Source organism: Labrus mixtus, chromosome 23 (genome assembly GCF_963584025.1).
Source record: "Labrus mixtus chromosome 23, fLabMix1.1, whole genome shotgun sequence".
In the NCBI taxonomy this organism is placed as follows: Eukaryota; Metazoa; Chordata; class Actinopteri; order Labriformes; family Labridae; genus Labrus; species Labrus mixtus.
The window spans coordinates 16,907,858-16,925,272 of record NC_083634.1 but is presented as its reverse complement, the minus strand read 5'-3'; the positions used below and the strand labels follow the sequence as shown (position 1 = coordinate 16,925,272).

At 40.2% G+C, this 17,415-nt stretch overlaps 2 protein-coding genes across 14 annotated transcripts; both read right to left on the bottom strand.

Moving 5' to 3' along the window:
• Positions 1-713: 713 nt before the first annotated feature.
• Positions 714-17,277, bottom strand: LOC132958164 (uncharacterized). Of its 12 annotated transcripts, none has more exons than XM_061030808.1 (10): positions 17,076-17,277; positions 16,431-16,591; positions 16,275-16,309; positions 16,082-16,217; positions 14,709-14,737; positions 14,525-14,651; positions 14,214-14,402; positions 13,703-13,921; positions 13,387-13,581; positions 714-940 (listed from the first exon to the last, which is right to left on the bottom strand). In XM_061030808.1, exons 2-10 carry the CDS (start codon positions 16,585-16,587, stop codon positions 729-731), a joined length of 1,299 nt encoding a protein of 432 aa, XP_060886791.1. In that variant the 5' UTR covers positions 16,588-16,591; positions 17,076-17,277; the 3' UTR covers positions 714-728. The 12 variants fall into 12 exon arrangements, with proteins under 12 accessions (XP_060886791.1, XP_060886792.1, XP_060886790.1 ...); XM_061030809.1 differs by having other exon boundaries at positions 14,709-14,743; positions 16,091-16,217; XM_061030807.1 differs by having other exon boundaries at positions 13,703-13,829; positions 13,887-13,921; positions 14,525-14,737; positions 17,076-17,276.
• LOC132958158 (pyrin-like) lies at positions 1,495-10,888 on the bottom strand. 2 transcript variants are annotated; one of them, XM_061030792.1, is made up of 17 exons: positions 10,704-10,887; positions 9,006-9,244; positions 8,687-8,760; positions 7,483-7,711; positions 7,039-7,098; positions 6,758-6,846; positions 6,197-6,272; positions 6,009-6,094; positions 5,030-5,372; positions 4,871-4,950; positions 4,636-4,740; positions 4,367-4,462; positions 4,183-4,286; positions 3,964-4,072; positions 3,727-3,862; positions 3,611-3,637; positions 1,495-3,103 (listed from the first exon to the last, which is right to left on the bottom strand). In XM_061030792.1, exons 2-17 carry the CDS (start codon positions 9,223-9,225, stop codon positions 2,565-2,567), a joined length of 2,373 nt encoding a protein of 790 aa, XP_060886775.1. In that variant the 5' UTR covers positions 9,226-9,244; positions 10,704-10,887; the 3' UTR covers positions 1,495-2,564. The 2 variants fall into 2 exon arrangements, with proteins under 2 accessions (XP_060886775.1, XP_060886776.1); XM_061030793.1 differs by lacking the exons at positions 6,009-6,094; positions 6,197-6,272 and having other exon boundaries at positions 10,704-10,888.
• Positions 17,278-17,415: the final 138 nt, after the last annotated feature.

Genomic DNA, 17,415 nt, shown 5'->3' with positions numbered 1-17,415 from the left:
GAAATAGTTTCAGAAATAGTTATGTTTCTTTTATAACCACTGATAATTATGCATCATTGTTGACGAGACGTCACATTCTGTTTATTATCTGTTGTAAGCTGCTGCATTTGTTTTATTGTGATGAACTGCTGTGTTCACCTATGTGTGTAATGCTATGCTAGTTTACCTTCAGTCAACGGCTTTCACAATCAGAAAGACCAGTGTACCCGCCGTTGAAGTGACGAAGTCACATGGTGCATTGTCTCTCTCCACCATCTTGTTTTCTCTCTCTCTCTCTCTCTCTCTCTCTCTCTCTCTCTCTCCTACACACACACACACACACACACACACACACACACACACACACATTTACACCTCATTCACAAGCCTTGCTTGGTAATGTTTGTTGCTTAGATTAGTTTGTAATAGTTATTTGTTTGATTAAGTTCATTGATTTTGGATTGATGTTGCTTTGTTTAAATAAATTCTGTTATAATTTAAGAGAGCAGTTGTTTGTGATTACTGGTGTATTTGCATTGTGATATAAGCTGGGTGCGAAGGCTTTGTGTACGGATTTCACGCCTTCAATTTATTAAATATAGTTATTAATTATTAATAATATTAGTAATTAAATAACTAATCTGAGACTGATTTGAGTGATATTTTGGTTATATTTCCCTGAGTACAGGGTGGTGCCCCAAAACGAGATTAAACATAGTTTGATGATATTTTATTTATATTATTAATAATTAAAAATAGTTATTAAAGAATATAACCAAAGTTGACTTGATACAACCCCAACACCACCAAGTCTTCCAGAAGTGCTGATCGCTCTGTGGAATCCTCAGTCCCTTCGGCGTGCATCCTTTCCTCCCCTGGTGAATCTTCAGGCCACGGTCAGTGGTCCATTTGGTCCATCCACAGTCACAAATCTGCTGGCTCTTGTCTGAGTAGTCTGCTGCTGTTTCTGTGACAGAAGGTAGTGAAGAGGTGTGATTGAACAAATCTATTTTGGGATTCATTTACAACATAAAACTGGATAATAACATAGTTATAATTCTTTGTGAGGTGTTTCATCCATGCACCCACCAGCCTCAGTGTTGTTGACCTCAAGCGAGGGGTCCCCTTCATTGTCATCCGATTCATCATTTCCCAACATGTCTTTCTGCTGACTTCCTTCATATCTCTTCCCGCTTGGCGTACATATCTGATGTTTCTTGAAATATGAAAGCACCCTGACACCAGAATTTAATTTCTGCGTTCTTTAAATCTTTTCTTAACTCATCATCTTCCGCCTATGTTCCAGGATACTCTGTTTCATACTTGTATGACTATAGATGCATTACAAACAACCTTGTCATTGACCTAGGTATGAACAAACTGAAATACCAGTGAAAAGGGAGTCATCATCCTGAGGGTTGGAGTTTGCAGAAAGTTAAAAACATGTTGACACAGGAATGATGAAACGGATGGATATGCACCGAGTGAAAAATAGAAGTGGACATAGTTCCCAAAAATGTTGTAGAAATATATTTAATAGTCAAATATACAAAAACCAACAGAGAGACCCATTTCAAATGATTTGTAGATTGGTTAATCCACTTACAGTAAAGTACAATAAAATCCACTTCTTTTTGGTTATTTGATACATTTCAGCATCATGTCAGCAACCTCACACATGTAAAATATATACAACATCAAACTAAAATAAGAATTAAAATATCTTCACCAATGTATGATCAGGAATGAAATAATTTAAAAATACACCGTGTAAACAAGGACAGCTTAGAAAGAACACCACAGATGACCAGGATGGACAAACTTTTATGAAACGTAAATAAAGCGATTTCAGGAATTATAATGCCACTGTAAAATCCGACGCTAAATCCATGTTTATACATTTCTTTGGAGGTTGTATATGACTGTGCTTTTATCTCTAAATCAATCTCTAATTATAAACACGTCTTGCCTTACGCTGATTAAATGTGAATATACACGTTTGAGAAAGAAGGAGGGATTTCTCCAGATAATAATGTAATATATTCGAAGAAAAACTGGCTTTCGATTTCAGTAGTTCAAGGTAACGTTTTAGGGGACTAGAAAATAGAGCCTGACCGATAAATCGGCTGGCCGATAATATCGGCAGGTTGATAATATCGGCCGATATATCAGCATATCAAGAGACTATCGGCTAATTTTGTCTCTGATGTGACGAGGTTTATTCTATTCAAGTTGACCATTTATTTTTGCATAGTTTATTTTTTACAATTGTTTAATTCAAAATTTCTAAATTAGTGTTTCAGTACACTGTTTTTATTTTTATTTTTTTTAAAGATTTATTTTTGGGCTTTTGTGCCTTTAATTGAGAAATAGGACACAATAGGATCAACACAATAAGTGTTTATCCATATCAATAAATCTTTAAAAATCTAAGATAGATCTAGAAAGATATCGGTCGGTATTTCAGTATCGGAATTTTCCCCCTCGAATATCAGTAACGATATCGGCCCCAAGCAGAGCCGTTCTCAGTCTCCGTGCATTTCGTACCAGGTGAAGAACACGCGCTTACTAGACGTACTCTCCGACTAATTCACAGCTGAGATAATGAGAGGAGCAGAGTTTTTCCCGTTTTCTTTAAGATGTGGGCTAAAATAAGGCACAATCTCACCGTTGAACAAACACCCAGTAAATGAGTAGATGTGAGATTTCGCCATCACATTGTAAAAGGACACAAGACCCTCCTCGTAATCCACAAACACTCCCACCTTCTGAGGTTTCTCGGTAAGGGCGAGGCTGGCCGGGGGAGTTGCTATTGCTGCGTACTTCTCATTTTCATAATGCACAGTAACCCAGTAACCATTATCGGGGGTCAGCGATAGTTTACCCTTGCGGTTTGCGTCCCCTCTTGCTACACCCAGATCCCAACCGGTCTTGTTTCTGACCTCCACCTCCCAGTAGGACTTCCCAGAGGGGAACCTGTTGAGACCCAGGACGCTGCCGAACATGTCAAACCTCTCTGGAGAGTAAGGAACTCTCTGATCCTTTCCTCCCTCTGTCACTTTCTTCCCATCGTGGGAAAGCTCAAGGAATGGATGAGCAGTGGCCGGGTCCAGCTTCACATCCACTGCAGATTACAACAGAAAGAGATCCGTGAAAAAGAAAGAGAAACCTTTGGAATAACAAGAAAATTCTCCTATGCTTCACAAAGTAAAACATTTTAACTGACAGTAGAAAATTTGTTTTGTTTTTGTCCTTAAATAAAATCCTTAAAAAACATCATTAACATCATTTGAACTGGTATGCAAATGTTATGCGTAGAGGTAATTCTTTTGCTGTGGAAGGCCTTTTCACATTTATTTTATTTTTTAAAAATTATTTTCAATTTGGTCGTGTTATACAGACAACTCGATAAAACCCAGGGAGAACGTCTCTCTACCTCTGAAGGTGAGATAATGAGTCAGAACGGAGCATTGGAGACCTACACCTGGGCTGTATCCAAGCCAGTCAGACACACACACCTGACTGCAGTGAGTCGATTCTCCCACTAGTCTCACTGAGTTGAAAAAGTGAGCACTCACAGCATTTTCTTGTCTACAAAGTTTTTTGTAAGAGCTGATTTTGAGTCACACACCTGCAAATTTGGAAGTCCTCCTGAGTTCTGTTGAAAGAGAGTTGATATTAAAACCGGTGATAATGAATTAAATGATGACTTTGTTGTGATTATAAAGCTACAATATAAGAACTCACCAGTAGAGGAGAGTTGCTCTAGTTTCTTCTGCATGTTTTTTATCATGTTTGAAGTGGTAGTTCTGAGTGTACCGAAGGCGAATGATGTGTCGACGGTCACAGTTTTCCAAGAGTCATCCGGTGTGAGAGGAGAAACCTGGGATCAAGAAGGTGAAGTGAAAGAAAATAAGTGAAGACTTGCTCAAGTTTTAAGGGTCAAATCTCAAAAAATTGGGATTTCAGATCCTCTGGGCTCACCTGCAAGTCTTGGTTCTGTTCCAGCTCCTCAATGGCCTTTTTGAGTTGGTCCGTTTCCTTTTCCAGTTTCTCGACAAAGACTTGTGTTTCTCTCTTTACTCTGTGTCTCCTGGACCAAACATTGACTACATTAGTCTTAGCAAACTATACTGTACAATGAATGCATACGGTGCTTTCTACACATTAGTGTTTCTTATTCAGAACCAAGACATGACCGACCTCTCCTCCAGAGGTTTCAGGGCTTTGTCCCAAGCCTCCTTCACGTCTCTCATCACATCCGAGAACACATTGTTTATCTCCAGCCATTCAGTATCCAAGCTGACCTGAACACAACAACACGCTTTGTATATCATATTATATGGATCAAACAAAAATCTAGAATAAAATAATTGCCACAGCCTACCTTGCATTGCTTTGAAGATAATTTGACTTCGGCCATCTTTTTTTCTATCGTCTGAATTTTCAGCTGTAAATCTGCCCTTATCGCGTCGTGCCTTTCCTTGAATAAAAATAAATAAAACATTTGCACGGATTGTAACGATTTGTAATGTGAGTGTGGCTGGTCTGTCCTGTGATTGGTAGGAACAGTCCAGGGTGTACCCCGCCTATCGCCCAATGACTGCTGGGATCGGCTCCAGCACCATGGAGCTAGTTCCGTCTTTAGTCGAGTACCTTTGCTAGTTGTCGTTCATTCCTCTGTCTCTCTGTGTCTTTCGGTCGGACGGCTCTTTCCTGAGATGTAGTTGTTGGAGTATTAAAACCAATTTGCTGCTCCAGCTGAGGGAAAGAAAACAACAAGTGCAAGCAACGTTTCTTTATTTAGATAGTTTTACAAATAATTTAAAGGTTATGAAACAGAATCTGCTCTTCAGCAGGACATTTAAGCTAATGGAGAATCTGCTGTTACCTGCACTGCACCAGTGTGGAAACCAAGGGTTCGACGAGCTCTGCTTGTGGTATTAAAAGCCGGTGGCGGAGTTTGAAACACTGCAGAGGAAGACAATGCTTATTGTCAAACTAGGCTCTTTTGTATTCATATTAACATTTTGGAATTATTTTGGCATACACTGTTGGTTTGTCGCCTCCGATACGACCTCTGCAGCTGCAGACTTTGCTGGCGTGCCGGGGTTCAGAGGCGTGCCGGGGTTCAGTTGCGTGCCGGGGTTCAGAGGCGTGCCGGGGTTCAGAGGCGTGCCAGGGTTCAGTGGCGTGCCGGGGTTCAGAGGCGTTCCGGGGTTCAGTGGCGTGCCGGGGTTCAGAGGCGTGCCAGGGTTCAGAGGCGTGCCGAGAGTCATCGGTGAGCCGAGGTTCAGCGGCATGCCGAAGTTCAGTGGCGTGCCGGGGTTCAGAGGCGTACCGAAGTTCATTGACGTGCCGAGGGTCAGTGGCGCCAGTGACATGGAGAGAGGCTGTTGAAGGGGAGAACAGTATTACTGGATTCTACTCATTTAAAGGCTTTATATGTGATTTTTTAATCCAGCAGATGTCGCCCTTGAGCACCAGCATGAAACCAAAACAACTCGCGGTGCATTGTTGTGTTAGCATGCTAATGCTAGCTATCTTTATTATGCTCGTATCTTCACACTGCATGTAAATTTACCTGAAATGAGCGTGATCTAGAAACACAGTTAAGCAGTGAGTACAGTATGTTATTCTTCTTTTCTCTAGTCCCTCAACTTTTATTCGCGAGGGGAGGATGTCAACAAACTGAAAATATGACTCGGAAAACTCTGAAAACATCACAGAGAGTGGGACTCGGGTGTTATACCCATTGTAGACAGTCATGACTCACAGAGTTATTTTCAGAGGATATACTTGATTTATATTATATTTAAGTGTGAAAAATATAATAATACGCATATAAAGCCTTTAAAGTTGGCCAGCTTTTTCCCGATCATTCAATAATTCTGTTACACAAAACCCATTAGTATATCTCACACAATGGTCTGGGTGTGTACTCTACCAAAAAATCCTGAAAATTGGACGGCTAGGAAGTAGTTTTCGCTGGAACTGACATGATGGTTTAACCAAAAACAAATCTGTACCTGTGCACCACTGTTGACATCAAGGACTCCATTGCTTTTGTCTGAGTTAAAGCCTGTTTGCAGAGATTGCTGTTGATTGTTAATGACTGTGGAGAAAGAGATGATGATTCCCTGTTAACCACACCTGATCACAGTTATAGTTATTTTATGTCTTCCTGTTATGGATAAACTAGGATTCAAATGCGTACATGGTTTGGTCATCTGCAGAAATTCTGTTATTCTGGCTTCGGGAATCGTTGGGTTGGAGAGGCTTGAAAATACATTCTGTCAGATAAAGGGGCAAGCAATGAATCAGAGGTTCATGAACAACATTTAGTCTGTGATTGAGAATTAGTTTCTTGCTTCACTTTGTTTTCCATGATACACTGGATAAAAAGATCGATCACATAACGGCACCCGACAAATCAAGCTAACGAAGGGAATGTAACGTAAGGAACACTAACACACGAGTCTTTGTATTTTCATAACCATGAGTTAAATATGTGTTTTGGTTAGAGTAAAAGGCGAACCACCAGCTGATCACTACCGCAGAGACTCTGGCACTGAAAGACATCACAAGCCTAAGATGTCGTTATTTTGGCTTCACTTTACTACAATGGGAAGGTGGAGACACATCGTCCATATTTATATATATATATATATTCAATTTTTTCATACAACGCAAGGAAGAAAGATCTTTCTAAGCAGGTTATGCAAACTGTAAGTTAGTGTAATGTTTATTATACCATATTATCTCTGCTTTAAAATACCTCATGCTTGACTGGAGCGTTGGCAGTCAATCTGCTCTCTCTTTGACGAGATTCTTCCCGTCGATTTAACTGAATGTTATTCATGCTCTCTGAAAAGAAAACATTTGATCCTTTCTTTTCAGGTTACATCCTCATATGAATCACGTGCAGCTTATTTTACTGTGAAACTAAGTTAACAATGATATTGAGCTATATGTTTTAATTGTGAAGAAGTGAACAAGAGATACAAGTACAAAAAACACCAATTAACGCTGAAAAGAAGTCAGTTGTGTTTGACTCACCTGACAAAGTAAAAGTGGGGAAAACTTCCACCAAAGGCTCAGCTTCTCTGACTGGAGGTCCTGCATAGGTCAGTTGAGGAATAATACTATTAAATCATGCATCCCATCTTTTCCTCAGGCCCTGGTAGGTTGTGGCTTTTGACCATCCACAATAATGAGAACCTTTTATTGTATATTGCGTTAAAGTCTCAGTTGGCTGATTTAACTGTGAAATTTGATGGAGTTTCATTGATATAAGGGTAAAAATAGTGCATACACACGTCTTGTAGGGTTTCTTAAATGCACTAAATCCCATATCATTACAGGTTACCACAGACTCTTCCCTCAGCCTTCTACTGTTGGTATCACTTTTTGTACCATATCTGTAATTTTTAGGGTGTCAACAAGAGATAAAATACAAGAAACACCATAAACAGTATGAACAATCTGTTGTGTACGACTCACCAGGCTTGGTCAAAGGGGTGAAAAGGGGCTCAGCTTCTCTGATTGGAGGTCTCGGTAAGGCTAATTGAGGAACAACACAATTAAATCTGAGCTGTTCACTCTCTTGGATTCTCACTCCGTTGGGCGTGCATCCTTTCTTCCCCTGGTGAGTCCTCAGGCCCTGATAGGTTGTAAATTTGGACCAGCCGCAGATGCAAAACTGGAGGCTTAGGTCTGACGTCTGCGCTATCTGTAGAAGTCGAATGAGCTTCAATATGATAAGATACACAATACGTGGAGCAGGATATCAGTTATATCGCGATTCCGTATCGCAATACAATCATTTAATATTTTTGTCAGAAAAATATAAAATCCCCTTAATGGTCACATATTATTCAAAACACTTAAAACCCCCCAATGATGAGAAAAGTCCATCCTCTTCATCTTTTGCCTGCTCCACTTTTCAGAAAATGTGTGCTCAAACAGGCCGTTTGGAGATTTTCCCTTCGTGACATCACAAAGGGCAGTAGCCCCTCCCCCAGGTGGGTGACACTCCCACAGCTAGGTGTTGGATCTGCCATCTGAGTCTGCCTTCTCACCTTAAACAATAGAATATGGAGCGAGAAAGCCCAAGCCACCCAAGCCCTTCCAGAGAGGGGGCGTGGTCAGACACAGCTCATTTACATATTTAAAGGTACAGACACAGAAACAGCCTGTTCTGAGCAGGGCTGAAATAGAGGGGTTTATAGGCATGATCAAATACAGGATCAGAGTGGTTTTAGAACAAGAAACTTCACAGAGATGCTTTGGGGAGTTTTGAGACTTATTTAAACTTTTTGAAAAGTGGAATAATAATGTGATTTATGTGATTATTGGTTGCAATTTGGTGAAAACTGATATTACGTCTAATCCTTTTACTTGTTCTCACCGCTGTACTTCATAATCCTGCTGCCAAGTCTTCTTTGGTAGATTAACATCAACTTCTATTACCCTCTTTCGTGTCATAAGCGCCCCCATGAGGAGGCATGAAGTAGTGTTCGTGAGTCAAATTGGCAGGAAAATCTGTTTAGAGCCACCAAATTTTTTTTTTAATCATAGATATTGTGATATTTGGCACCACCAGTGAGTTGATAATTGTATCACACGAGACAGGACAAAATATATATATCACCATATAGATATTTTGTCCCATCCCTAATGGGCAATATAATCTGATTTTATTTACCTCTCTGTTGGCGTTTGGTCTGCTTTCCCCTCGATGAGTTCCCCAAACATTTATCCACATGTTCTGTTCACCCTCTGAAAATAAGAAAATATTGCTTTTCCTTCTGTTTTCATTTACTTGTGAAGATATGTGAAGTTAACGTTGGTATACGTGGGTGAAAGTAATGACAAATGTCCCTCAGGGTTTCTTAAGTGCATGTGATCCTTTCGGGGGGGGGGGGGGGGGGGTTATGGGTCTTGTTTCCCTCCCCCACACCTCACCTTCCTTAAGGACAGGAACCATGACAGAAAAAGAACAGATTTAGTAGTGAACCACTCACCAGACTTGGTAAAAGTTGAAAAAAGGTCCTCAAAATGCTCTGGCATTTTGATTGGAGGTCCTCCAAAAGTCATTTGGGGGACATGACTGTTATATCGGAATTGTTCGTTCTCAGGGATCCTCATTCCCTTCGGCGTGCATCCTTTCTTCCCCTGGTGAATCCTCAGGCCCTGATAGCTCGTGACTTTGGACCAGCCACAGCTGCAAACCTGGAGGCTCATGTCTGAAGTCTCTGATTATCTGTGGGAGGTAAATACATGTTTTAATCAGTAAGTCGATCAGAATGGAGAATCTATATACATATTTAAATGTATACATTCAAATAAATTAAAAACACCTCGTCCTTTCCCCTGTACCAACCTTTTCAATGTTCACATTTTTTGTAATTAAGCTAAAAACCATCAAAATTGAAATGAAAAAATATTGGAGGAGAAATAAAACACCAGCGAGATTCTGATGTGATTTATTCTGAGTTCTTTTTTTTATTTCTTCAGATCTAATGTTTGCATTCATAGTCACTTTTATGTCATTGATTTATTTGTTAACTTAATGTCCTGTCTCGAGTCAGCGTGAGGCTGGGAATAACCGGGGATTTGTCGCCCTCTTGTTGTACTGACTATGTATTACAGTCAGACACACATAAAAAGAAAAATGACAAAAATCTGTACAGGAAACTTGGTGTCGGTCATTATGGATAAGAAAGCCTTGATAGTGTATCATAAACTTAGATAAAAACAAGGTTTGGATGAGAATGAACTTTATTGAACTTAAAGGGAATTACACATCACAGAAGCACAGGAAAAGACAAGAGAGATACAAGATAAAGAAAAAACATGTAGCAGTCAAAATATGAGGAAGTACTCTACTCTCTGTTTTCCTGGTAGACGTCCCTCCTTCGCTAGCGAGAATAGAAATGGCGGACCTGCCCAAAAATTTGGCTCTAGGCTGGGGGTGGAGTCCATGGGAGGAGATACCAGGGGAGGGGAGGCTTTTTTTTTTTTTTTAAACCAGAATCCCACTGTGACATCACAAGTTGATGGGAATCTGAAACAGAGCATTTTTCTCTGTGTTGTAAGACTTATGCAGACCACAAAAAAAGGACTGGATGGAGTCAGTAAGACACTCAGGTTAGCCCAAATATATGTTCAAAAACACTTTAACAGTGGATTTTTCATAATATGTCCCCTTTAATGTGTGGATTGTCTGTCTCTACATGTCTGCCCTGTCCAGCCCCCCCCCCCCCCGTTAGTTTCTATTCAGTTTCTATTACTAAGAAGTAAAAGAGGATATGACACTTTTTTTGACACCACGTCAGCTGTTAGGTTTCATTAGGTTGAAACAGATAATTATATGTTACACACACACACCCATGTTGTCTTGGCCGCGTTTTCAAACACACCCTGAAACCTGCACTGTATTTGCATTACTGCTTTGCGTATCACTCTTAACCCTCAGGCGCTATTTCTGTTCCCACACTGTCATTTGTTTGCACTGTCAATCCTACCAGTGTCACCTGAACATCACAATGCATTCATAAAATGTGCTTTTGCGCAGCTTATAGTATGACGTCATCAATTAGAATAACTTCTCTCAGCAACCCAAACATTTTTTTAAATGATTTGATATTTGGTTGTAAGTTATTTTCATTTGAATACACATCTCATAAAAAAAGTTGAAACATCGCTCTCCGGCAGCTTACCTTGTCCTCGGTTACCTCGATGCTCCTCTCCGTGATCTGACTCTCGTTTTCCTATTTGTCTCTTTATCCGTGCGCTGTGAGTTTTAGTTTCGTTTCAGCTTAAACAATCAGGAGGCTTCTCTGTCATTGGCTTGCACCATCCACACCCCGCTGCATGGTTTACACAGTAAACTGGCACTCTTACACAAGACCTGACATGACATTACCTATAAAATGTCAAGCTTAAAAGTACTAAATGAAGGTGTGTGTGTGTGTGTGTGTGTGTGTGTGTGTGTGTGGTGGTGGTGGTGGTGGTGGGGGGGGGGGGGGGGGGGGGGGGGGGGGGGGGGGGGGGGGGGGGGGGGGTCTGTGAACTGACCACAAAAAAAGAAGAAAAAAGGAATCTATGTTAAAAATGTATTACTAAACATGAAAAAATAGATAGATACACAATAACAATAGTAATATTTTTTATTTATAAATCACCTTTAAAGGTCACATTTTATGCCAAATACACTTCATCATCCTTCTACTATTTTTATTATTATTATTATTATTTTTATTTTATGTTTCTACTAATATGTGTCTAAATAGTGCGTCTACAGACCCCCAAATGATAGATAGATACATAGATAGATAGATAGATACATAGATAGACAGATACATAGATAGATAAATAGATAGATAGATAGATAGATAGATAGATAGATAGATAGATAGATAGATACATAGATAGATAGATAGATAGATAGATAGATAGATAGATAGACAGATACATAGATAGATAGATAGATACATAGATAGACAGATACATAGATAGATAGATAGATAGATAGATAGATAGATAGATAGACAGATACATAGATAGATAGATAGATAGATAGATAGATAGATAGATACATAGATAGATAGATAGATAGATAGATAGATAGATACATAGATAGATAGATAGATAGATAGATAGATAGATAGATAGACAGATACATAGATAGATAGATAGATACATAGATAGATAGATAGATAGATAGATAGATAGATAGATAGACAGATACATAGATAGATAGATAGATAGATAGATAGATACATAGATAGATAGATAGATAGATAGATACACAGATAGATAGATAGATAGATAGATAGATAGATACATAGATAGATAGATAGATACATAGATAGATAGATAGATACATAGATAGATTTTCCCTTATGTCCACCACTTCATACACCAACATTTGTTTTGGTTATTGTTGAAAATGTCCCGTAACTCCAAGAGGCTGGAAAATAATCCCTGTTGTCGTTGTTGTCGTCTTGGTAACACATTTTCTTTCCATCAGCTGGTGGTTGGATATCAGCTTCATGTCCCCTAGAGCTGAGATGAGACACCAAATACAATGTTCAAAAATCTGTGTTAGAGGTTCAAACTCAAACTTAGTGTGTTATTAGAAGATTTGAGGCACAACTACGACACATAAATACTTTTCTTTATAGATATTTCACTGACTTTCCATGTATCCCTCTTAATTACATGTAAATAGTAAATGGACTTGAGCTTGTAAAGAGCTTTTCTAGTCTTCTGACTACTCAAAGAGCTTTTACACCTCAGGTCACACCTACACATTCACACACTGATGGTAGAGGCTGCTGTGCAAAGTGACCATCAGAAGTAATCCCTATCACACACATTCATACACTGCAAATGAAGCAGTAGGAGCAACCTGGGGTTAAGTGTTTTGCCCAAGGACAGATGAGATGAAGGACTCTACTAACTGTGCCACATCCTCCCAAGTAGAACCCCATTCCCTAAAAGGCTGGGGCGCTGTGGGAAATGAAATCCAAAACAGAATGTCATGACTTGCAAAACATTGAAACCCAATATTAGACCGAAAAATAGCACTAAGACATCATGTCAACTTGTGAAAGTCAAAAGTGTCTTTCTGGAAAAACCTTCCAAAAGGTTGGGGCAATGACAGCCTCTTACCTACACCTTCAATATAGGAAGCACATCTGTTCTTCACATGCTTACTGTCTCAACATTTCATCCCCCCGCCCCCGGTATAAATGTATTCTTTTTACTATCTTGCACAATTAATGTGGTTTACCTCTTCAAATCTGTGATTCTAGACCCATGCAGAAAAATCTCATCTCTGTATTTGAGGTATTTCATTCTGAACCAGAAAGTGTTGGACCAACCAAAAGAGAGGTCGACATCCCATGAGCACCATTACTAGCATTGCTATCAATGTTACTTTTTTACAATGTTTACTCAACCTTTTACTGATGGTTGACTGATTGCCCCAGAAAGCAATCTTGTAATTCCTACCTCCTTTCTGGGAGTCATTCCCTTAGGGTGCATCGCTTCCCACCGAGTCTTCCAGAAGTGCTGATCGCTCTGTGGAATCCTCAGTCCCTTCGGCGTGCATCCTTTCTTCCCCTGGTGAATCCTCAGGCCATGGTAAGTGGTCCACATGGACCATCCACAGAAACAAACCTGATCGTCTAAATTAAGGTCTGGTAGAGAGGTGTGATTGAAAAAATCTAGTTTGGGAGGATTTTACACCATTGTATTTGAAAATGTAGCTTTAAATAATAAGTTACTTGTAATTATGAAGAGTTACCAAGGTGCTTTGCTTTATTACTCTCATGAGTCTGTGATTAGTTAGTATATTTGTGTTGCATGAAGCTCTGCTTTCAGATATTGAAATACAAAACCCACCAGTTGTCAAGTTGTGGACACCACGGTTGAAGTTGATGTCTCGCTGCGCACTTCCTTCATATCTCTTCCCGCTTGGCGTGCATCCTTTTTTCGCCTGGTGAATCCTCAGGCCACGGTCAGTGGTCCACTTGTTCCATCCACAGTCACAAACCTGCTGGCTCTTGTCTGAGTAGTCTGCTGCTGTTTCTGTGACAGAAGGTAGTGAAGAGGTGTGATGAACAAATCTATTTTGGGATTCATTTACAACATAAAACTGGATAATAACATAGCTATAATTCTTTGTGAGGTGTTTCATCCATGCACCCACCAGCCTCAGTGTTGTTGACCTCAAGCCAGAGGTCCCCTTCATTGTCATCCGATTCATCATTTCCCAACATGTCTTTCTGTTGACTTCCTTCATATCTCTTCCCCCTTGGCGTGCATCCTTTTTTCCCCTGGTGAATCCTCAGGCCACGGTCAGTGGTCCACTTGGTCCATCCACAGTCACAAACCTGCTGGCTCTTGTCTGAGTAGTCTGCTGCTGTTTCTGTGACAGAAGGTAGTGAAGAGGTGTGATGAACAAATTTGGGAGGATTTCTCTTTCTTTATACTGCATTTCAGACCCATAGGTCCATATCGTTATAAAATAAGAGCACAAGAAATATAAATACAGGACATTTTACGCCATTGTATTTGAAAATATAGCTTTATAATAAGTTACTTGTAATTATGAAGAGTTACCAAGGTGCTTTGCTTTATTACTCTCATGAGTCTGTGATTAGTTAGTATATTTGTGTTGCATGAAGCTCTGCTTTCAGATATTGAAATACAAAACCCACCAGCCATGGTCAAGTTGTGGACACCACGGTTGAAGTTGATGTCTCGCTGCTGACTTCCTTCATATCTCTTCCCGCTTGGCGTGCATCCTTTTTTCCCCTGGTGAATCCTCAGGCCACGGTCAGTGGTCCACTTGGTCCATCCACAGTCACAAACCTGCTGGCTCTTGTCTGAGTAGTCTGCTGCTGTTTCTGTGAGAGAAGGTAGTGAAGAGGTGTGATTGAACAAATCTATTTTGGGATTCATTTACAACATAAAACTGGATAATAACATAGCTATAATTCTTTGTGAGGTGTTTCATCCATGTACCCACCAGCCTCAGTGTTGTTGACCTCAAGCCAGAGGTCCCCTTCATTGTCATCCGATTCATCATTTCCCAACATGTCTTTCTGCTGACTTCCTTCATATCTCTTCCCCCTTGGCGTGCATCCTTTTTTCGCCTGGTGAATCCTCAGGCCACGGTCAGTGGTCCACTTGGTCCATCCACAGTCACAAACCTGCTGGCTCTTGTCTGAGTAGTCTGCTGCTGTTTCTGTGACAGAAGGTATTGAAGAGGTGTGATTGAACAAATTTGGAGGATTTCTCTTTTTTCTTTCTTTATACTTCATTTCAGACCCATAGGTCCATATCGTTATAAAATAAGACCACAAGAAATATCAGTGGTGCAAACTCATGAGGGATGAAAAAGGTGACATGGATCCAAACCTCCTACGGGGGTCTGGGGGCATGCTCCCCCGGGAAGATTTTTTTTTAAAATATCAGCTTTAAAATGTGAATTTACAGACGATTTTAGCATTCAGACTAAAGAAGCAAACAACAAGAAAAACACAATTGCTTGTCGATATCTATGTTCTGTTTTAACTTTTTGATAAAGCTTCAGTGAAACATGAAAAACCTGTGCTTCCAACCTTGAGTGAGGGTTGAGAGTCAATTTGCAGAACAGGGCTTACCATGTTCCACTAAGGGGTGATGTGAAGGGCCGTCACTATGCAGGTAGCTCTCAGAGCAGAGTCTGAGAGAGCATCATAATACAGTCATCAAGTATGACAATATTTTATCTTCTATCATTAAATATGAAACATTATCAATATATGAACCTGATGTTTAGCTCCTGCTGATTTTCATTAAGTTTATATTCCCTCTCTTATTACATGTGTTGACCAGCTGTCACTTTAATGTTTCCTGAGATAATAATGAAGCAGAAAGCTGGATGAAGTTACCTTCAGCTAGCACACATTTCTATCATCATATTTGCCTCTGGCTACCAAACAGTAAATATGATCAGACAGGATGTTGAACAGAAATCTTTCCACAGTGTTTTCACGGAGAAGTAACGTTATGTAAATTAGCCACGTGCTGCACATTGAGAGTCATTGAATCAGGTTTCCTGCTTCTGGTCGGTGCGACGATATTGCGCAATCGCGAGAGGAGGGTCTGCGGAGGGTCTGAGGACCCAGCTGTGTACCTCCAAGATTTTGTAACAACGCGGACGGGTTCGTGCCGACAGCGTTGTAATGATCAACGGTCAGCAGTCAGTATGAAACGTGCTCACCGGCCGCAAGAAGCTCGCGTCGCAGATTTAACCCCCCCCCCTCTTCCTCCAAATGTTTTTATTGCAGATCTAAATGAATCACACAAATGACCTATTTGGGATCCAAAAAAGCAAATTTCGCCGAAAGATGACAAGTTTGCACCCCTGAAATATAAATACAGGACATTTTACGCCATTGTATTTGAAAATATAGCTTTATAATAAGTTACTTGTAATTATGAAGAGTTACCAAGGTGCTTTGCTTTATTACTCTCACGAGTCTGTGATTAGTTAGTATATTTGTGTTGCATGAAGCTCTGCTTTCAGATATTGAAATACAAAACCCACCAGTTGTCAAGTTGTGGACACTACGGTTGAAGTCCTTCTGATTGGTCTTCAATCCAGACTTTCCCAACATGTCTTGCTGCTGACTTCCTTCATATCTCTTCCCCCTTGGCGTGCATCCTTTTTTCGCCTGGTGAGTCTTCAGGTCTTGGTCAGTGGTCCATTTGGTCCATCCACAGTCATAAACCTGCTGGCTCTTGTCTGAGTAGTCTGCTGCTGTTTCTGTGACAGAAGGTAGTGAAGAGGTGTGATGAACAAATCTATTTTGGGATTCATTTACAACATAAAACTGGATAATAACATAGCTATAATTCGTTGTGAGGTGTTTCATCCATGTACCCACCAGCCTCAGTGATCTTGACCTCAAGCCAGAGGTCCCCTTCATTGTCATCCGATTCATAATTTCCCAACATGTCTTTCTGTTGACTCATTTTACTATTCAAGCCCCTGGGCATGGGTCCTTTGCTCCTCTGGTGAGCCGTCAGGCCATGGTAAGACATTTTCCTGTATGAAACATTTAAAAAACACATTTTAGAGTTTCATTTTACCTTTATTTATTCTCAAGAAATCATTTACAATGTCATTGAGAGTACAATTAAAACGAATAAGAGACAAAAAAGACGAAAAACAACGAAGACAAAATACATAGATTATAAGACCAGAAGAATACGCAGTAAGCAGGTAACTACAGTTAATAACATTTACACTCATGAGTACAGTGAGCTGTGATCAAGTTTTTAAATTGACCCATGGTAACCATTGTATTGAGTTTGAATGTGTTTTGTATTGTTTTTCCAGGTGTGTGCAGCACAAAAGGTGAAGGATGTTTTCCCAAAGTTCGTTTTTACTCGTGGAACCGTTAACATCAGCCAGTCACTTGATCGAGTCTGATACTGATTATCAGCCCAGATTAATTAGATTGATTAGTGTGAAGGCATTTCTGTACTTCTGTATTATGTATTGATATCTCAGTTAGATTTGGACTCACCAGTTAGGATACGATGACCTCTGTTCTAACTTGGTCCGCTTTTTCCACCCAGCACCAGCTTCTTTTTTTAAAATTTCTTTTCAATGCGTCTTTTTTTCTGAGATCCGCCTTTTGTGTGCGGCCGCTCCGAGCGCACAGTCTGCGCTTTTCTGCCCGGAAGACTGCGGTGAAGTTGGTTTTAAGTTGGAGCCAGCTACGTAAACCTCCAACTCCTCATCCTCTCCACGAGAGATGGTAGGAGGACCGTAACTTCCTCTCCCGGCGCTCGCCCTAGCTGACGGAGACCAACTTTAGGGACCATCAACAAATGACTGTTTTCATAGGGGCAAAATCCATATTG

Bases quoted from the DNA above. Each gene is read 5' to 3' on its own strand.
- LOC132958158 (XM_061030792.1), bottom strand. From the start codon at position 9,225: ATGAGCCTCCAGGTTTGCAGCTGTGGCTGGTCCAAAGTCACGAGCTAT. The intron at 7,099-7,482 runs GTGAGTCGTACA...TGACCTATGCAG, and splicing joins CACCCCTTTGACCAAGCCTG to GACCTCCAGTCAGAGAAGCT. The intron at 6,095-6,196 runs GTACGCATTTGA...CTTTCTCCACAG, and splicing joins TCTGCAGATGACCAAACCAT to TCATTAACAATCAACAGCAA.
- LOC132958164 (XM_061030801.1), bottom strand. From the start codon at position 16,587: ATGTCTTACCATGGCCTGACGGCTCACCAGAGGAGCAAAGGACCCATG. The intron at 13,922-14,213 runs GTGGGTTTTGTA...CTTCTGTCACAG, and splicing joins CCACAACTTGACCATGGCTG to AAACAGCAGCAGACTACTCA. The intron at 941-13,386 runs GTATTTCAATAT...TCACAGAAACAG, and splicing joins CTTGACAACTGGTGGGTTTT to CAGCAGACTACTCAGACAAG.